At 44.2% G+C, this 22403-nt stretch overlaps 1 protein-coding gene across 1 annotated transcript in view; it reads left to right on the top strand.

The window, feature by feature from the left end:
• The window catches only part of lrrc75bb (leucine rich repeat containing 75Bb), a 59611-nt gene extending 38969 nt beyond the window's left edge, over positions 1 to 20642 (top strand). The window contains exon 4 of the mRNA XM_071351687.1: positions 18496 to 20642. Within this exon, the coding sequence (XP_071207788.1) occupies positions 18496 to 19114 (619 nt within the window). The 3' untranslated portion in view covers positions 19115 to 20642. The remainder of the gene's footprint in view (positions 1 to 18495) is intronic.
• The last annotated feature ends 1761 nt before the right edge of the window (positions 20643 to 22403 follow it).

Raw genomic sequence — 22403 nt, 5'->3', positions numbered from 1 at the left:
TCTACTATTATTCTGACATTTCACATTCTTCAAATAAAGTGGTGATCTTAACTGACCTAAGACAGGGAATTTTTACTAGGATTAAATGTCAGGAATTGTGAAAAACTGAGTTGAAATGTATTTGGCTAAGGGTTATGTAAACTTCCGACTTCAACTGTATAAATATATGGATAAGCGATGGCCGAGCGGCATAGGGTAGGTGCAATAGATGGTATAAGGTACATTATATACATATGAGATGAGTAATGTGTGTGATGTCACTAACTCAGAGAGGTAGCAGCCTCTCTGAGTTAGTGATGGCTGTTTAGCAGTCTGATGGCCTTGAGATAGAAGCTGTTTTTCAGTCTCTCGGTCCCAGCTTTGATGGACCTGTACTGACCTCACACAGGTCTTATCAGCTGTGCATGTGGGTGAATATATCCACTCTGACTCCATCTTTCTGCTACACGTGAGGCTGTCCACCAGGGGCTCTGATATCTGACCCAGACACAGGCTACAGAATCAGACGATTAGGTTACATATAGTACCAACCACGCATTTGACAGCCTGTTCCTCACTGCTATCCCTAGCACACTGCTGGCACTCTTACCTTTGCACACACAAACCTTTGCACAGACACACCCACACATCTAGACACTTCCACATACACTCTGGCTGTGACACGAGGTAACAGGTTTATCCAAGTCAGGTGGAGTAGGTAGGGTTTCAGTCAACTCAGCACGTGTCAAGCCCCGTTTGATTGACTATCAATTTCACACTGATCCAAAGGTGTGAAATGACTTGATACAGTGCGAAAAAAAAGATACTGCCAAGGTTACTTTTGCACATCCCAAGCAATGTAACTTGGTCTTGGTCTTTCTTGCCTATTTCTTGCCTATTTTTGTCCCTTGAATTCACTCATACACTCACAAGGACATTGTAGTATGCTTTTCATTGGCTTGCTTGTTCAGCTAAGCATGCAGTATTGTATACAAGTTGACGTTGGTTTACTCAGGCAGTTCAGGTTAATTAGCTACCCTGCTCAGGAGCACAACAGCGTTCTGTCATTCTATTGCTACCTGTTGTGTCACTACCATTGTTCAGTGACTCCAGTAGACTTGTGAGTCTAGGACAAAGTTGTTCATGATACTGAAGCACTTCTCCTTCATTTATTTATTTACATCACTCATCTGCCTGTTTTCCCGGTGTCAGCTGTTTCAATGTGTTTAAGCTATTTCCAGAGAGTCTCGGCAGGCATCCCCTGAGGTCTCTCTACAAAAAGGTCATGACAACTCTGACTCATCCCTCCTGACCCTTTAATAACCTGAGAGACATGTTCAAGGTGAGAAAAGGAGGTGAAATGAGTAAACAACATGTGGGAGGAAAATATACATCTAAATATAGACTTCCTTTTAGAGTCGAGTGAAATGCTTACTTAGAATGAAATAGAGAATGAAAAAGGGAAATGTCTTAGCAGGTCACAGAGTGGTATGTCATTGTAAGTACCTTATCTGTGAACATTGCCTCATGTTGTCCCTCCCCTACCCATTTGATCGAGTATAAAAGTCTCCTCCTCTCATAGATTAAGTAGTCGGTCTAGTTTCTTGTATACTCTAGGTAATCCAATCAATCTCTCATTGTTCTTTGCCAGCAGCATACCACCCTGCATCCCACTGCTGGCTTGCTTCTGAAGCTAAGCATGTTTGGTCCCTGGATGGGAGACCAGATGCTACTGGAAGTGGTGTTGGAGGGCCAGTAGGAAGCACGCTTTCCTCTGGTCTAAAAAAATATCCCATTGCCCTGTGTAGGGTGCTGCCTTCAGGATGGGAAGTTAAACAGGTGTCCTGCCTCTCTATGGTCACTAAAACGCCCATGGCACTTATCGTAAGAGTAGAGGTGTTAACCCTGGTGTCCTGGCTAAATTCCCAATCTGGTCTTCATACCATCATGGTCACCTAATCATCCCCAGTTTGCATTTTCCGCTGTAACTATTCCCCAGGTCATTGCTGTAAATGAGAATGTTTTCTCAGTCAACTTACCTGGTAAAATAATGGTTAAAATGTCTAGCCTCCACCTTGTAGAGAAACTTAAGGAGTCATCCATGGTCCTTATCCATAATGAATGGCACATTTCCCAATGAGCCCAGCATCGTAGGGCCTCTTTACACTACACTTCTTTGACGACACAAACTAGGTCCAGGAGAGATACTTGTGTAGTCTAAAGAGACAGATCTAGATTCAAATCTCTCTTGAAGAGATGTCTCCCACACTACCTCTGGAGATAGTGTGGGAGACAGCTACACCACATACTCCCCTCTGAGTGGTAGGGCTCTCCCACACCACATGTACCTGCAAGAATGACCTTGATTACCTTAATACCAGTAGGCAGCATTTTTGCTCTGTTAGCCAAATTCTAAATTAGGATATCCACATTCTCTGTGGTTTTGATCCATTGATTATATCTGTGAAAACATATTGATCTGATATTAGAGCTTTTGATTTGGGCCTTGCGTAAAAAAACATTGGGGATTACAGGAAAATATGGAGGGAGAGAACCTGAAGAATGAATCAAAGAGCATTTTTGTTGCTGCCTGGTCTGACTTTTACACAGAGCAAATCCCTTTTGCCTCCCAACTACCATCAAGCACCACTGTGTTCCTTTGGAACACTGCACTTTAATGTTGGTTTCATAATCGGGCCTTGACATTGCAGACAGGGGCACAGTCTTCCATGATTTAGTATTCAGTATTTTATCAGGATAAAGCAGCAGCTACTCTTCCTGGTGTCCAGTTACAGTTATGTAACGCAAACCCTTTTCCATGGAAACTGAAAACATGGCAAATAGTGTACTTCTGGAATAGTTTTTGTTTTTTCATACACTCTTAGAAAAAAGGGTTCTAAAGGGGCTCTTTGGCTGTCCCCATAGGATAACCCTTTTTGGTTCCAGGTTGAACTATTTTGGGTTCCATGAAGAACACTCTGTGGAAAGGGTTCTACATGGGGACAGCCAAACAACCCTTTTATGTTATAGATAGCACAAGATTTTCTAAGAGTGTAGAATACATGCTCACAGAGATATGTCTTAACACCTGTAGCTCTAGATACTGAGTAAGCAACTGTCAATGATTAACTTTATTAATGATTCACTTCATACATTCAATGAAGAAAAATAAAAACGTTGAACTTAGTACAGATACAGTAGATCCTATTAGGTAGGAGAGCGAGGGAAACAGCGAGTCTGGGAGAAAGGTTATTACGGTTTATAGTTCAGGGCTTTGCTTTACCTTGAATTGTGTTATTGTACGTGTGTTCCTTCATGTTGTGTTCTGTACCCTCACGTTGTTGTGTTGTGGTGCGTGTCGTTGCACACTGCGCTGAGCTGCCACTCCAGCCTGTGTTAGGGGAACCCGGTGGCGTGCTGGTGTCAGGAGGGCCCATGAGAAGTGGCTGATTGGCGGATTAGTAGAGGGAAGGAGGCGTTGGTTGGCACTGAAACAGTCTGCTCCTCTCCTCCCTCTGAGACCTCAGTGCCCTTCTCTGTGCTGCACCTGTGGAGAAGTCTGGGGGGTCTCATAGAGCTGGATCATGAAGGGTTGGTGGGAGGAGAGGACTCCTTCAGAGGCTGTTGGAAGAGGCTTACTTAGCCGTGGGTTTAGGGGTGAAAGCCTGTGTGTGTATGTTTGTATGCGTGTCCAATCGGAATGATAGCTTGGCTCCAACCAAACGTGTTGCTGGATGTTAGCTTCCAAGGCCCTGTGGCAAAGTTCTGAATCACTGCATGCACATCCATTTGTGCAACGGGCCCAGCAGCACTACTAAAATGTTGTCAAATATTTTCACTCTGAAAAGCTTCTCTTTGGTGTCCCCTTTTTAAACCACCCAGGCCTGGGAATCTGTGCCCTATCTCACCAATAGACATGTGTCACGCCCTGACCTTAGAGAGCTTTTTTATTTCTCTATTTGGTTAGGTCAGGGTATGATTAGGGTGGGCATTCTAGGTTTTCTGTTTCTATGTTGGTGTGTTTGATTCCCAATCAGAGGCAGCTGTCTATCATTGTCTCTGATTGGGAATCAGATATAAGTTGTCAGTTTCCTTTTGGGTTTTGTGGGATCTTGTCTTTGTTTTGTTGCTTTAGGCACGACTAGCTTTGCGTTCGGTTTGTGTTCATTGATTTTTCCTGGTGTTACATTTTCAAATAAAGAGAGAATGTACGTCTACCACGCTGCACCTTGGTCCGGTCATTTATCATCCGACGACGGACCAACGGACCAAGCAGCGTGTCCCGGAGAGGAGGACATCATGGACATGGGAGGAGGTAATGGCAGGGCATGAGAGCCTGCCGTGGAAACAGGCGGAAGCAGCGAGGGAGGAACGGCGACGAGACTAGGAGTCACGGCAACGACGGAAGCACGAGAGGCAGCCCCCCCCCCCCGGGCACACGGGGAGATTGTCGGAGTCAGGGTTTAGACCTGAGCCAACTCCCCGTGCTTACCGTGGGGAGCGAGTGACCGGTCAGGCACCGTGTTATGCGGTGATGCGCACTGTGTCTCCAGTGCACATTCACAGCCCGGTGCGCTCTGTGCTAGCTCCCCGCATTTGCCGTGCTAGAGTGTGCATTCAGCCAGGACGGATTGTGCCGGCTCAGCGCTCCTGGTCTCTGGTGCGTCTCTTCGGCCCAGTATATTCTGCACCGGCTCTGCGCACTGTGTCTCCGGTTCGCCTTCACAGCCCAGTGCGTCCTGTGCCAGCGCCCCGCATTTGCCGGGCGAAAGTAAGCATCCAGCCAGGACGGGTTGTGCCAGCTCTACACTCAAGACCTCCAGTGCGTCTCCACGGCCCAGTGTATCCGGTGCCTGCTCCACGCACCAGGCTTCCAGTGCATCTCCCCAGTCCGGTGAGACCTGTTCCGGCTCCACGTACCAGGCCTCCAGTGTGTCTCCCCAGCCTGGTAAGCACTGTGGCAGCTCCACGCACCAGGCTGCCAGTACGTCTCCTCAGTCCGGTGAGACCTGTTCCGGCTCCACGTACGAAGCCTCCAGTGATGATCCATGGTCCGAAGCCTCCAGTGATGATCCATGGCCCGGAGCCTGTAGTGATGCTCCATGGTATGGAGCCTGTAGTGATAATCCATGGCCCGAAGCGTCCAGTGATAATCCATGGCACGAAGCCTCCAGTGATGATCCAAGGCCCGGAGCCTCCAGTGATAATCCATGGCACGAAGCCTCCAGTGATGATCCAAGGCCCGGAGCCTCCAGTGATGATCCATGGCACGAAGCCTCCAGTGATGATCCATGGCCCGGAGCCTGCAGCGACGGTCCCCGGTCCGAAGCCTGCAGCGACGGTCCCCGGTCTGGAGCCTCCAGTGATGATCCATGGCCCGGAGCCTGCAGCAACAGTCCCCGGCCCGGAGCCTCCAGCGACGGTCCGCAGTCCGGAGCATCCGCCGATGATTTACGGTCCGGAGTCTCCGGCGACGATCCACGGTCCGGTTCCACAGAAGCGGAGGGATCAGCGTCAGCCTTTTTTGTTTTTTGCAAGCTCTATTCTGAGCAAAGATTATGATTTGTTTCATTTTTGGACTGTGTTAGGTTTGAATTTGTAAACTATGTCCCGAACTGGAGCCGCCACCGAGGATAGATGCCCACCCGGACCCTCCCCTATAGAGTCAGGTTTTGCGGCCGGAGTCCGCACCTTTGGGGGGGGGGGGGAGTACTGTCACGCCCTGACCTTAGAGCCTTTTCATTTCTCTATTTGGTTAGGTCAGGGTGTGATTAGGGTGGGCATTCTAGGTTTTCTGTTTCTATGTTGGTGTGTTTGATTCCCAATCGGAGGCAGCTGTCTATCGGATCTTGTCTTTGTTTTGTTGCTTTAGGCACGACTAGCTTTACGTTCGGTTTGTGTTCATTGTTTTTTCCCGGTGTTACGTTTTCAAATAAAGAGAGAATGTACGCCTACCACGCTGCACCTTGGTCCGGTCATTTATCATCCGACGACGAGCGTAACAACATGACACAGACTGAAAGAAAGAATAACATACAGCACAATGAGAGAATTCCACACCTGGTTTGGTGTTGAAAGAATAGATTAGTTAGCAGAAAGCCCTGGTTCTCGCAAGGCTCAGCCAACCTAGACCATCCATCATGTATAATACAGATACCCAGACCATTCATCATGTATAATACAGATACCCAGACCATTCATCATGTTTAATACAGATACCCAGACCATTCATCATGTATAATACAGATACCCAGACCATTCATCATGTATAATACAGATACCCAGACCATTCATCATGTTTAATACAGATACCCAGACCATTCATCATGTTTAATACAGATACCCAGAGGCAAAACAGCCTGGATCCATATCCTGAATAAACAACTCAGGACCAAAGCGTTGATGAAGCAGACATTGATCCAGCTGGATCCACCGGGCCTCTGGGATCGCATCCACATCCAATGTTTCTCAAGTGCCGTTATTTCATTTGGCTGACATGAGTCGCGTGTGTCTTTGCATGCTCAGCTGAAGTTTAGCCGACTGGAGGACATTCTAATTAGTATTACCTAGTTAGGCCCTCTTCCCAGTTCCCTGAGAGACTCACATAGTGCATATTATTTATGCCTGAGCACCTTTTCGAGCATATTGCTGGAGTGTCCTGCTACGCTGGCAGGTAGCCTAGCAGTTAAGAGTGTTGGGTCAGTAACCAAAAGGTCACAGGTTTGAATCCCTGAGCTGAGTAGGTGAAAAATATGTCTGTGCCCTTGAACAAGGCACTTAACCCTAATTTCTCCTGTAAATCGCTTTGGATAAGAGTGTCTGGTAAATGACTAAGTGTGAGTTTCTGTAAGTCCACATCCATCATGGCAACTCCTTACATTTACCATATGAGACTGAGTCATCCCACCATTTAGAGTAGATTTGGATATTTAAGTGCACAAAAACCGGTCAGTATGAATTAGTCTATATCCACTGAAAAACTATAACTCTACTCCCAGGCTCTCTATACTGATTTGTGGGGGTAAATGAAGGGGGAAGGTGTATTCTGTGGTTGGACAGATTTCAAGATTCCCTCAACATTTGCATTTATCACTCACCACCCACCCCCAGACGCTTTAGGTGTTGTGTGAAAAGTGTCTGGTAAAAGTTAACCACATTTCTTTCCAAATCAAGTTTTCAGTGGTGACAGAAATGTTCATCAACCACTTTCCCATTTCAAGATAGATTGCGTACCTTGAGAGAGTTAAATCGTGCCAGGGTTTTCCGAGGGAGAAATAATTGGGAGGGACAAAGAAGGCCAATGCTTATGACCACTTACCTTCTGTCCACCAGGAGAGCAGCTACACTGAACATAGCCATTAGCCTCAATGGGTCTAAAACTACCCAGACAGACAGTAGTAGAGTGGTAGAGATTAAAGGAGAGGATGAGAAAGGGTGAAGGTAAAGGTAAAGAAAGAAATCAATGGGTCTGCTAAGGTCTTTACTGGAGTTGCTATCACTGCAGCCAGGAAGAGTTTAAGTGACCAGAATTAACTAAACTACCAGAGTTTAAAAGCAACACTTACACAGTACACAAATACACATGCTAACCAACATCCTGAATACAAATTCAGGTGAATGCTGATGTGCTCTGAAATAGGGAATAGGGGTTGCATGAAGAGAGCTCTTCTGGCTGAGACATGAGTTGACGTCATGTTATCTGTGCTGTCGCGGCTCGCTCTGTAAATCTCTGGATTTGTGGCGGCAGGTCTTGAAATGGATGTTGCCATAACTTAGCCTGTATGATCTCAACCCAGAGCTGTTTAAACTGACACTAAATCATATGTGATGGCCTCGCCCTATTTCACTGAATGGTTTGTTTGTTCAGAGCTTTTGAAGCTGATAAAGATCTGCCTTTAGTTCTGACCTACCATCTCAGCTTTATACACCAGTGTTTGAGGATATTTTACCGTAGACTCTACAGCCCTTTTCCTCAATAGATAACATAGATTGTCTTATAATGAGAATGAGTGCCCATAGACATCCATATTAAAAAGATGATTATTTCCTGTAGGAAAGAACAGGCAATCAGCCAGAGCAGCTGTTAAATGTTAACCTGTTAAATGTAATATCAAAATGTAGATTTCCGCATAAATAGACAAAACCAATCATTTTTTATCATGAGAGGGCCGTAAACAATACCAAGTAATGCTTATACTGCCAGACAGATTGAATTGCTGAGGTGTAGTCACTTTTGAGGACAGAAGCTCAAGAACACAGTACAAATATGAAAATGTGAAAAATCGTGTGATTTTTCTTCTCCCTATTCAACAACAGCGGGGGAATAGGGCTTGAAATTATTGAAGTGCTTTCTAGTTATATTTGTTTATACTAATTGCTCAGGGAAAGACATTTGTTTCAGAAGTAATAAAAACACGGATGGGTTCCAAAATATTGACACCCCTAAATATTCTTAGAAATAAAGTAGTCAAAATGTTAGTATTTGGTCCCATATTCCTAGCACGCAATGATTACATGAATGGTGTCTCTGTTATTGGTAATGGTGAGATGTTAGCATGTCTTGGGGGTATGATCGTTGACCCTCTGTAACTTTCTCACTCATCGTTATTCACAATTCATTGAGGATTATCCATAATCATGGTAGAATTCACATTAATGTAGAAGTCTTAAGAAACATATTATATTCTTATTTACAATAAAAGTGACTGCAAAATGACACAATATATTATTTACCATTAATTTTTATTGGGCACAAAATAATCTGAAATAGAGGAGAGGGGGTTCAAACCCCAGGCAAACAGGACCCACTAAGAGGAGAGGGGGTTCAAACCCCAGGCAAACAGCACTCACTAAGAGGAGAGAGGGGCTAATGTGTACATGTCTGGAGTGTAACCTACAGTGGTTGCTCCACTAAACGTTTTGCGATTATGCTGCTGGATTTAGAGGTAATTTGTTGTTTAGTACGGTACCCTGCGTCACCACTTCATTGCTCCAGACCAGCGCAAGGGAGAGTTAGAGCACTGATTATGCTTTTGGGTAGTACTGTGTCTCTAACTGACTATGAATGGGCGACCATAAACCTAAATAGAAACTGTTAATTGTACACAACTTCAGTTTTACTTACTAAAACAGTTGTTATACTAAGGTTTTTATTATTTTAATTTGTTAGGATCATTTTGCTCTTACTGTAGTACTGTAGCCCACTCCCGACCGGTCACATTGTACAGTGCCTGAGTGGCGCCATTGTCTAAGACACTATATAGCAGTGCAAGCTGTGTTGTTACCAATGCTGGTTCAATACCCGTGCCGGCCTCGACTGGGAGACCCATGAGATGACTGGAGGTTTTTGGTTTCTCTCCCTGTAAAAACAGAAATAAATAATTCTAAATAACAAACTGGCTTTATTTACAAATTAGTAACAATGTCTCACCCCATGGCCTTGATTTTTTAATCAAAGCGATTATTATTATTATTATTCATTTAGAATTATATAAAAGCCCATTGGATATTCTCACAGATATATGATCAACCCTGTTATTAGCAGGACAATATATATTGGTCATATTGTTCATGGCTCCCGAGTGGCGCACAATGGGATTGCCTTGCAGTTCTCCAGCTGTATCCACTGAAAGCGCGTGAGGTTCAAGGCACGAGGGCAGGGAGCACGGGATGGGCCACAGAGCCGCGCACAGAAGACAGACCTAGCCCCTCTGGGGAAGGGAGGGGGAGGGGGGGTGGACCCTCACCCCCCCACCCCCCCACACTGGGTAGCACAGAGCAACACTTTAAGGGGCATTGCACTAATAATGGCGCTAACTAGGGAAACGCTCCCGCTGTTCTTAGTGCCAGTCTACACGTTCAAACTTAAACAATGTAACTAATAATGCTATCTTTATGCTTTCGTTTATAAAATAATTATAAAAATACTCTTGAAAATAACCATGTTTATTTAGTTATGGACCCCATGTATTATATTATAATAGCCCATTATGGGCTATTAGCAAGACAATATACCTTTACCAACCTCTCTGTATTTTGATACTTTGTGGATGGGGGCTCCGGAGTGGTGCAGCTATCTAAGTCACCGCATCGCAGTGCAAAATGTGTTGCTACAGATAACCGTGCCTACAACTATTTTAGCACTGTTTTGCGCTGCTGGTCTTGATAAATCAATGATATTTTTATTTTGACTGCATCTCCATTTGGCTATTGATTAGACATTTAGGGTGTAGAAATGTTATACATTTACATTTTAGTCATTTAGCAGACGCTCTTATCCAGAGCGACTTACAGTAGAGTGCATACATTTTATTAAATTTTTACATACTGAGACAAGGATATCCCTACCGGCCAAGAGCAGACGCTCTTATCCAGAGCGACTTACAGTAGAGTGCATACATTTTATTACATTTTTTTTTTTTTTTTTTTTTACATACTGAGACAAGGATATCCCTACCGGCCAAACCCTCCCTACCGGCCAAACCCTCCCTAACCCGGACGACGCTATGCCAATTGTGCGTCGCCACACGGATCTCCCGGTTGCGGCCGGCTGCGACAGAGCCTGGGCGCGAACCCAACCCAGCCTGGGCGCGAACCCAGAGACTCTGGTTGCGCAGCTAGCACTGCGATGCAGTGCCCTAGACCACTGCACCACCCGTTATGCTCTTAGTATAATCTTTATTTAACTAGGCAAGTCAGTTAAGAACTAATTTTTATTTACAAGGACAGCCTACTCCTTCCTCCCCATCTGGTAATTGAACTCTGGTCTCCCACACGACACTGGGATTCTTTAGCTAAATAGCCCAGTACTGTAGCCTACTCAAGACTGTCTCATTGTACAGCACCATATTTTCCGTTCCATCCTAATGGAAACCTAGAGGGTTTTCATTTTTCTTGGAATGGACTCACCATAATATTAATCATTTTAATCCCAAACTCTAAAAGTAATTGGAAAGGTAGATACAAATGATTTGTGACATTGTGGTTACAATAAAGAATGTAAACAAGATGAAAACAAGATGCTGTGTTTTCATTTACAGTAATGATGGACAGCTGGTGGCATTTTGAAAACAGGTTTTCAAACACTTGTAGCCCGATTAGCAGGACAATAGACTCTTTACAGCCCGGCTACTGTAGGTGTGAACATCCCCCTAACTGCAATGTGTTCGATGCTTAAGAATTCTGAAGTGTAACATTTCTAACTCAAAACAGCAGTACAGTATTTTTTCATCAACATCTTTATGCATTCGTTAATAAAATGATGAATAAAATACTTCTAAAAAATGCAGATGTTTATTTAGTTATGGATCCATAATGAATTTCTATTGTTGCTTACTGGAAAATAGTCTTTCAAACACACACGGTCACGTTGTACAGCGCCATTATGGCTATTAGCAGGTAGCTGGACAATAGACTTACCTAGAAGGAGGGTAGGGGGAGACTTCTATCGTCAAATGTATTTCTTAGGTTGGCTGTATCACAACCGGCCATGATTGGTTGCAATTTAAGTTTAATCCACCAGAAAAGACAAAACAAATAATACAACAAAAAGTATTATTATTATTATTATTATGTATCACATCCAACCGTGATTGGGAGTCCCATAGGGCGGCGCACAATTGACCCAGCGTTTCTCTCCCTCTAAAAACAGAAATAAATGTTTTGGCCTTTACAAATATTATTTTGGCCTTTATTCAGATTACAATCACTCACTTTAATTTTTTTGAAAAACGAAATAACCTCCAAAATATCGTTATATATTATCAAGTTGATGGCACAGTCATATAGCTCGGCACCTATATAAAGCTGAGTGACTCACTCATTCATGGCTTTGGATCAAAATAAATAAGTACCAAAATTCTTTCTGATAGTTTTTAATAAATACATGTTTTGGTTATCCTGACCTGGCCACCATGTACAGTTTTATAATAGCCCATTATGGGCTATTAGCAGGACAATATACCTTTACCAACACCTCTCTGTATTTTGATACTTTGTGGATGGGGACTCCCGCAGTGCAAAATGCGTTGCTACAGATGCAGGTTCGATACCAATGCTAGCCGCCACCGGGAGACCCATGAGGCGGCTTTTGGTTTTAATTTAGAATCCTCCAATCCTCTATATGTAATTATTGGCGAAGAGTCACGTCATATTTTTCGATGTACTGTAGGCCTACTGTAGGCGACATGAATCTCATTAGTGTTGAGTAATGGTCTGTTAAAAGTGGTGTAGGTCTTATTTATTTAAAGAGCATATTGAAGTTAGAAGCAATAGGATACAACTATTTTAGCACGGTTTCGCGCTGCTCTGAGACAAGCATGGGGACTGGTCTTGATAAATCAATGAGATTTTTATTTTCACTGAATCTCTGTTTGAGTATTGGTTATACTACAATTATACAATTAGGGTGTATAAATGCTATGCTCTTAGTGTAACTTTTATTGAACTAGGCAAGTCAGTTAAGAACAAATTCTTATTTACAAGGACAGCCTACTCCTTCCTCCGCGTCAGGGAATTGAACCCCGGCATCCCACATGCCCGCACAACACGGAGATTCTTTAGCTAAAACGCCAAGTACTGTAGCCTACTCCCGTCCGTCACGTTATACAGTGCCATATTTTCCGTTCCATCCTAATGGAAACCCAGAGGGTTTTTTGTTTTTCTTGGAATAGAAACACCATAATATGAATCAAATTAATTAACCTTTCTAGGACACACGTTCCGCTAGCGGAACCCCTGACAACATTCCGCTGAAAAGGCAGCGCGGGAAATTCAAAAATATTTTTGGGAAATATGTAACTTTCACACATTAACAAGTCCAATACAGCAAATGAAAGATAAACATCTTGTTAATCTACCCATCGTGTCCGATTTAAAAAATGCTTTACAGCGAAAACACAACATGATTATGTTAGATCACCGCCAAGTCCAAAAAACACACAGCCATTTTCCCAGCCAAAGATAGGAGTCACAAAAAGCAGAAATAGAGATAAAATTTATCACTAACCTTTGATCTTCATCAGATGACACTCATCTGAGCTCCTATACTCAGCATAAACAGAGGTTGCGTTTCATAAAGACCTATGCATGCTGCATGGACAGGTTTTATACATTTCAAACAGGACATGTAAATACCCTCACAAATGCATGGAAGCGGATTTGAAGAGCACTGGATTTGACACAATATCTTTTGTGAAGGGGCCTTTTTCGAACATTTGCTAAAAACCTGTATGCTACCCAGCCAGCATAGATGTTATCTGCTTATGATGATGTTGTTACACAATACATCTATGTTTTGTTCGATAATGTGCATATTTATATCCAAAAATCTCAGTTTACATTGGCGCCATGTTCAGAAATGACTCCAAAATATCCGGAGAAATTGCAGAGACCCACATCAAATAACAGAAATACTCATCATAAACTTTGATGAAAGATACATGTTTCACATAGAGCTAAAGATACACTTGCTCTTAATGCAACCGCTGTGTCAGATTTCAAAAAAACTTTACGGAAAAAGCAAGCCATGCAATAATCTGAGACGGCGCTCAGATAGAAACAACATTTCTCCGCCATGTTGGAGTCAACAGAAATACGAAATTACATGATAAATATTCCCTTACCTTTGATGATCTTCATCAGAATGCACTCCCAGGAATCCTAGTTCGACCCAATAAATTGTTGTTTTGTTCGATAATGTCCATTATTTATATCCAAGTAGCTACTTTTGTTAATACGTTTAGTACGCATATCCAAAACGCTCGTGCAGGTCCAGGCGAACATCGGACGAAAACTTCCAAAAGTTATATTACAGGTCGAATAAACTTGTCAAACTAAGTATAGAATCAATCTTTAGGATGTTGTTATCATAAATATTCAATAACATTCCAACCGGAGAATTCCTTTGTGTCTAGAAGTAATGGAACGCAAGTCGATATCATGTGGAATACGCGTGACCAGGACCTGGCACTCTGCCAGACCACTGACTCAAACAGCTCCCATCCGGCTCAACATCACAGTAGAAGCTTCATTCAACGTTCTACAGACTGTTGACATCTAGTGGAAGGCGTAGGAAGTGCAAACAGATCCATATCCCACTGGGATTTCAATAGGCGATGAGTTGAAAATCGACCAGCCTCAGAATTCTCACTTCCTGTTTGGATTTTTTCTCATGTTTTTGCCTGCCATATGAGTTCTGTTATACTCACAGTCATCCTTCAAACAGTTTTAGAAACTTCGGAGTGTTTCATATCCAATAGTAATAATAATATGCATATATTAGCATCTGGGACAGAGTAGGAGGCAGTTCACTCTGGGCACGCTATTCATCCAAAGTGAAAATGCTGCCCCCTATCCCTAAAAAGTTAAGCAAAACTTCTTTAAATCTGTCCCATATACTATGTTCTTACAAAAATGGTTTGAAATTCTCTAGTACAGCCACTATTGAAGGCTATCAAATGCTTCTCAAAGATGCCCTCTGGTGGTGAAACTAGCACTAAATAACGTGCCATTGAATTCTGCGGCACTATGCAAGCTGTGCCGCAGTACGCTGCAACTTTTAAAGGACGAACCACTGTAGTACATCCTCCCAGCGAACTACAGAAATGTTGGTTGTGTTTCAGATTATGTTGTGCCCAATAGAAATAAATTGTAAATATTGTATTGTGTCATTTTGTAGTCACTTTTATTGTAAATAAGAATATAATATGTTTCTAAACACTTCTACATTAATGTGAATGCTACCATGATTATGGATAATCCTCAGTGAATTGTGAATAATGATGAGTGAGAAAGTTACAGAGGGTCAACGATCATACCCCCAAGACATGCTAACATCTCACCATTTCCAATAACAGAGACGCCATTGAAATGGCTGATGACTCGATATAATTTTAGCTTTAAGCACGAAGGGATTTCGTCCCTCTGTGACCAAGAGAAAGTGGTCTTGTTTCAATTTGACTCAATTATTTGGTATTTTTTCATGTTGTGAGCTCTAAATACATCTGAGAACATTACAGCGAGATGAGACCGCTTTATCTGTAATCGCTAGGCTCCGTTTCATATGCAGTATTGCAAGCGGAGCTGCAAGGTTCACAGCCAGAGGAAATCGATCATTTGTCTGGCTATGCCAGAAAATGTGACGTGTCGCTCCCTATGCAAATGAGGTGTCAGATTTCACATACTGCATCTCAGCTGAGGGCGGAGAGCGGCATGAGAAGAGGGACAACCAGAGCTTTCACGGAGTGCACAGCAATTGATGTTGCGCCGTTCACAGAGCGCTCTGTGCACAAAAATGTTGTCCGGAACTGGTTCAGAACTGCTCAAAGTCCCCTAAATAAGGGACTTAACCAGCTAATATCTTTATGAAGGGGACTCCATTCTCATTTAGGTTCCTGTGCTGCATAATCAATTCCCTCTTGCTGGAGTGGATAGATGGATATCCCTCGCTCATTTGCTGTTAAATGAGACCTAATACAGGAAAAGCTTAGTGTTCTTGAGATGCATCTTGCTTATTATGCAGACAGAATCTGGCTGCCTTTGAAGTCCTTTGTTTATGTTGCAGAAACTGCAGGTCCAAGTAAAATGATACTGCTGGCCACAGGCAAAGTGGGTGCACTAAATTAGAACAAGAGAGAATACTTTTTGTTGTTATTTTATCTTTTCATGGTAACGGGCAGTGAGAAAGGTTGGTTGTGCCCATAAGTCTGAACCAAGCGGAGCCCTAGGCCTGTGGGTGGCATTCTGCCCACCTTGCTAGGAGGCAGTGGATTTGGATGGCGGTCTGAGACCGTCTCTGCTTCTCAGCCTCATTAAAACGATAGTACAGAGAATATTCCCCTACGCCACCCACACGCCCCGTCGCAGTCGAACTGGAACAGGCTTTTTCCTTCTTTATTTATCTCTCTCTCTCTCGCTCTTTCGCTCTCTCGCTCTTTCTCTGTACTCTCTTTTTCTCTCTTCCTATCCCCCCTTCGCTCTACTCCCCTTTCTCTCTTTCCTCTCTCTCTCCGCCCACACAGTGAGGTGAGAAAGCAGGCTGCTCCAGCAGGAACTGGGAAATACCCACATCCTCTGAGCCCTCAAGCTGCCAAAATACAGAGCAACACAAAACGAAAGTTGATGGATGGCTCTGTTGGCTCAGAAAGTGTAGCCTACATCTTGCAGATCTTGCACAAAGCAAAAGCCCCAGAGCCACTCGGCTGAGGAGAGCTAGGGAGAGACAGATGGGGCTCCCTGGCATTTAGAGGGGAGAGTGAAAGAGCAACCAGTCAATGCCAATGACGTTAATTACCATATAGAGGAGGTGCAGAGTACACCTTATATTTCTATGGGGAAATCAGCTTGCCATTCTAATCCTTAGGGGTTATTAGAGAGAAAAGGGTAGCAAGATAAAAATAGATCTTACAACATACAGAGCAAAATAACCTGAAAGCAGCCCAGACTGGGATTGCAGAGGAAGGGAGAGCGGGATGGATGGTGATCGAGGGAAGGAGGGAAAGCGAGAGTAGGAAGTAGAGAGAGGGAGTAGAATTATATCCCACTCGAGGAATCAATAACTTCACAAATCTGAGCTCCAGTTAGCTACTGCAGGCCTTTCCCTGGCTGCTCCAGAGCAGAGAGGCTGACAGATGTGAGGACCACAGGCAGCCCATTTATGAAGCTCCTGCTCCCACACAACCTAGGAGCAGGAGGGGAGAGGAGAGGGAGTTCAAATCCCAGGCAAACAGGACTGACTAAGAGGAGAGGGGCTTCAAACCCCAGGCAAACAGGACTGTGACTAAGAGAATAGGGGGTTCAAATCCCAGGCAAACAGGACTGACTAAGGGGAGAGGAGGTTCAAACCCCAGGCAAACAGGACTGACTAAGACGGAGAGGTTCAAACTCCAGGCAAACAGGATTGTGAATAAGAGGAGAGGAGGTTCAAACCCCAGGCAAACAGGACTGACTAAGAGGAGAGGAGGTTCAAACCCCAGGCAAACAGGATTGTCTAAGAGGATAGGAGGTTCAAACCCCAGGCAAACAGGACTGACTAAGAGGAGAGGAGGTTCAAACCCCAGGGAAACAGGACTGTGACTAAGAGGAGAGGAGGTTCAAACCCCAGGCAAACAGGACTGACTAAGAGGAGAGGAGGTTCAAACCCCAGGCAAACAGGACTGACTAAGAGGAGAGGAGGTTCAAACCCCAGGCAAACAGGACTGTGACTAAGAGGAGAGGAGGTTCAAACCCCAGGCAAACAGGACTGACTAAGAGGAGAGGAGGTTCAAACCCCAGGAAAACAGGACTGACTAAGAGGAGAGGAGGTTCAAACCCCAGGCAAACAGGACTGACTAAGAGGAGAGGAGGTTCAAACCCCAGGCAAACAGGACTGACTAAGAGGAGAGGAGGTTCAAACCCCAGGCAAACAGGACTGACTAAGAGGAGAGAGGGGCTAATGTATACACGTCTGGAGTGTAACCTAGTACATCCTCCCAGCGAACTACAGAAATGCTGTGTGTGTATGTAAATCTCTCTCCATGCCCACTTTGTCATTGTCAATTGTTTTAAAGACTTCCTCCCCCTGACTTCCTCCTACTGTAATGTCCTGCTGGAGGCTAGAGAAAGGAGCTCAACCCTCTCCCCAAATCCATAACATATTCTTCCATGGCACATCTAGAGTCCTGCACTCCAGTGCCACCTCCGCACGGTACAGCTGCCTCAGAGCTTTCAAATGAATTTTTAATCAGACTATGGCAGGGAGCAGGTTTTTGTTTAGTGCTTCTATTCTGCCTAGTCTCAGAGCTAGTGAGGGATGTGATTATTCACCATGACAGAGTCAAAGGTCCAGTAGCACCACTCTTAACTCTACATACACTTTTATTTTTTATGTCACTAGTCCAGTCATTTGAAGATTGGTATGATCATTAAATGCCATATCCTTAATTTGCCATCACCACAGATTCCATCCTCTTTTAAAACAGATTGCTCTTCTACTATATGCAGAGATATTGAGTAAATTACATTGTCGGTAGTGTGATGCCTCTTTGCCCACTGACAGCACTGTGGAAAAGGGACAATATAGCCAATGTCAGCCGTGCCCTGTGGAACGTGACATTTGGCATTTTTTGGGCTGTTCTGACAGAAGAAGGGAGGGAGAGAGAGAAACACACACGAATACATGACATTCACCAAAAACCCTTCTCAAAACAATTCTCCCAGTTCTCTTATCTGTTTTTACTGCCTGGTTGCAGTGGGACCTCTGATCCCATGTCAAGTTAAACAACATCCATAGTCCCCCATAACAGGGCTCTCTGTACATCGATAAAGACAGGCTCATTAAGTTAAGATAATTTGTTTTTACACGCTAGAGGATACCTAACTGCCAATATAGGATGCTTGGTCTCAGCTTTGTTATCATGTATACTAAATGGCTATTCCGCGCTCTAGAGTCTGAGAACCAAAACAACTTCCAAACAATATTGGCTTTTCAATTCTATTCTCTGTGTAGTTTCTAACAGTCTCTGATCTTTCCTTTCACAGTCTTAAAGCCACACTGAAGAAGAAACTGACCAACGATGTGGTCAACCTGTCTGGCATCCCTCTGTCTGGCCGAGACGTCCACCGGGTGGCCTACTACCTCCGAAGTAATGGCGACTCTGTGTCGGCCGTGGACCTCAGCTTCACCGAGCTGCAGGACGAGAGCCTGCGCCTGCTGCTACCCCACCTGGGCTCCATGCCCAAACTCACCACCCTGGCCATCAACGGCAACCGTCTGACGGTGGGCGTGCTGAAGGACCTGACGGAGATGGTGAAGAACCCCCTGCAGTTCCCCAGCTTGGCCTGGGTGGACCTGGGCAACAACGTGGACATCTTCACCGTGCCACAGCCTCTCCTAGTGGCCCTGCGCAGACGCTTCGGCCTCCGGAGCAGCCTGCCCACAATCTATGAGTACAGTGAGGTGCAGGCCTATAGTAGTTATACCCTGGAGACCTCTATTGAAGAACCCAGCCTGTATGAAGAGGAGGAGGGGGGAAAGAGGGAGGAGGAGGAGGGGGAAGAGGATGAGGATAAGCTGGAGCTGGAGGCGTGGGGTGTTGGGGAGAAGCTTGGGGGGAAGGTTGTATCCACGAATGTGGCTCTGCACTACTGTGAGAGGTGAATGGTCAGAGCCAGCATTGTGTATTGACAAATCTTTGTACCCTACTGTACCCTCACCTTGCCCTGAGTCCTGCCTCCCGTGTCAGCATGCGTCATCATGACAGGAGAAGCTTGGGGTCACCAATTTCATAAAACACCCGCTAGGAGAAAACACTGTGTTGTGTTGTCCCTTTGTATGTTCCGATTGCAGAGAGCTAAAGACAGTTTCAGGAAAATGTACAGTTCTTTTGTTGGTACAGACGTTGGTATCCTAGGCACTGCAGTGACGTTGTTACTGAGTCGTCCTCCGAATGTCATTATTTATGAGCAAAGGAATCTTAAACAACAGGAACAAGACAGATTAGATTTCACCTGACTGTTTTGGCTTTCTAATGTCAAGTACTTTTTTCCTAATGTTTTGAGGTACTTTCATGTAGCACATGCAGACTGGATCACACAGTGGGAGGGTTTGTTTGCATAAATATGCTGCTGTGTTTTATTGCACAACACACAACATTGACTAAACGCTGATTTCAGAACAGATGGTTTTAATTCACCAGAATCCCATTCATCAAATAAGAGTTTTTATTTTCCAAGTAGAGCAGCCCCGATGAGGCTGTGAACCTCTGAGTGAGCCTCAGCCGGCGAGTTCTGGGTCGGGCTGCCCTGGGCTGGAAGCTGGGGAGAGGACACCCAGTCTGCCTGGGAGGGTTTGGGCAGCTGATGAACTGATTGCCTCCTCTGTCAGGTCATGTTAGAGGTGACCAGAGACAGATGCTGAGGAGATTCACAATTTTTGTCATCGCAAAACGGAATGATCTCTCGAGTGAATCTTCCACCGTTGGTTATATGGAAGATTATATTTGTGAATCGTACCATAAATAAGTTAAATGTGCCCTACTTGTTCAAATGAAAGGCAAAAATATTGACATGATGAATGAATTTGTTTTTTCTTTCCTCTGTACTGCTGTTTGCACATTTAAATGGACTGAATTGTGAATGAGGATCAGAAGACGCATGTTACAGGTGTCCATCACCTGTTCTCTTTAGATGTTCTGTTCTGTGTTTATTTTTAGCATTATTTTGTATATATTTTTTTAACTGACATGACTGTTTACTACAGCTCAACAATAGTCTGCAGAGATAAAGTTTTAAATAAATGATTTATAGTGTGTGTGTACTTGTTTGTGCACTCGTGTGGTTGTCTATGTGTGTCTGTGTGCACATTTGTGTGGGTGTGGATGTATGTGTTTGTGAGTGCTCTGGACATACCTGGTGTCCTCTAGAAACTGTTGCTTACTCGTTCGCACTTTACATACAAGTACAAGTCAATGCCTGTTCAGACTGGCTCTATCCAGTCACAACTCTCTAAATGAATGTCCTCTAGAATGGGTTGATCTTCATCCAAACCGCTGTAGTCACTATGGCTTCCAACATACTGCATTTGTCTCTGCTTCCCACCTCAGTCTACTCTACAGTAACAAATTATAGAATACATGTTATGACTGTTCTTGCTTACTGTAACAAAATAAATACATGTCACAATTCCATGCATGTGGTCATTGTTGTTGTTTGCTGTTGAACTGTATAAACTGACGTCATCTCCCCCAAGGCAAGAACATAAACCAAGAAGTTGAACACTCATATTCTGTGTGGCAGTGGCGACGTCATCTTTTTTTAAATTGGGGGGGCTTGCCTGTTTTGCATGTTATTTTGGCATTAATACGTGTCACATATCAGTTTGCAAAAAAAATCATTTTGGGGGTTATCATTGAGTTAATAAAGCCACATGCAAACAGGCAGCTCCAAAATGCAGGTGTTTCAGCCTAGCTCAGTGCTTTCTGTGGTGGTGGGGCTGGCCAGCAGAAAATAGGATCATTGCACTATGATTGGCTCAGCACTGCACCGTGATTAGCTCAGTGTTCTGTCACTCATGGGGACACTACATTACCCCCCCCCCCCCCCCTAGACATCAAGAATGTGAGCCCTTTGGGTGCTGCCATAGAGTTACATTAGAAGTGCCCTTCCGAGAAGGCTCAAGGTCATTGGCCACAGATAAAATCACATTTTATTTGTGGCCAATGACCTTGAGCCTTCCTGGAAGGGCACTTCCAAATCATCTACAGTAGCTTTGATTGGACTGAACATCTTACTTTCAAAATCTTAGCTAGCCATCATCATCATAAACCAAGTAGACAATCTACTGGCAAATCCTTTTTAATCCTTATCATATGAAGATAAATAATGAAGATAAATTATAGATAAAACATATCAGTGCTCATCGGCCATTGGACATAAACAACAAGTTGGATATCGCAAATTCAACAATGAGTTGTTTGGAAGGAATCGGTGATAGTGGCTAACCCGCAAGCATTGCAACTGGGAGGCCAGACTGGGAAAATCCGTTTTGAACTTTTTCTTTGATGACTAAATTTGCTGACAAAGGACCGCCGCACGCACACAAGGTGAGTCCAAAAATGTCTTATATGCTGCTGCATAAATTATGTTATATGCCAGGGAGATATGGTTAGCCATATCAGCAATGTTTTTTAAAAAGGCAGTAAACGAGGCTGAATGAATTGTTTCGCTGCCAGACAAGGCTCCGCTGATAGCCAAGTGTAGTGGAGGTAAGGATTCACTCCATGGTGCTGAAAAGAAAGCTCTGCTGTTGGGACAGCTTTATGTAGGCCTAAACCGTTTGTGGGCACCGTTTGTGGCCGTTATAGTGCAATTAATGTATTGTTTAGTGTTGTGTTGTGTAGTGTAGTGGCTTTGCTGGCATGCATCTTTTTGAGTTTGCTCCACCAAGATTTACATACTAAAATCATTACTGGTATAGAGTGACCACATTTAAAATACCCAAATGCGGGACAAAGGGATGATTTTGCGGGACAGTGTCACCTACATTCATAATTTTTTGTGGCAGCAAAAAATCCCCTTTCCGCTGCACCGAAAATAATTGACAGGGGCCTATAGGCTCCTCAGGAGGCTGAAGAAATTCGGCTTGTCACCAAAAGCACTCACAAACTTTTACAGATGCACAATCGAGAGCATCCTGTCGGGCTATACCACCGCCTGGTACGGCAACTGCTCCGCCCACAACCGTAAGGCTCTCCAGAGGGTAGTGAGGTCTGCACAACGCATCACCGGGGGCAAACTACCTGCCCTCCAGGACACCTACACCACCCGATGTCACAGGAAGGCCATAAAGATCATCAAGGATAACAACCACCCGAGCCACTGCCTGTTCACCCCGCTATCATCCAGAAGGCGAGGTCAGTACAGGTGCATCAAAGCAGGGACCGAGAGAC

This window comes from Salvelinus alpinus, chromosome 18 (assembly GCF_045679555.1).
Source record: "Salvelinus alpinus chromosome 18, SLU_Salpinus.1, whole genome shotgun sequence".
NCBI classification, from domain to species: Eukaryota; Metazoa; Chordata; class Actinopteri; order Salmoniformes; family Salmonidae; genus Salvelinus; species Salvelinus alpinus.
This window is presented reverse-complemented; position numbering and strand designations above follow the sequence as displayed.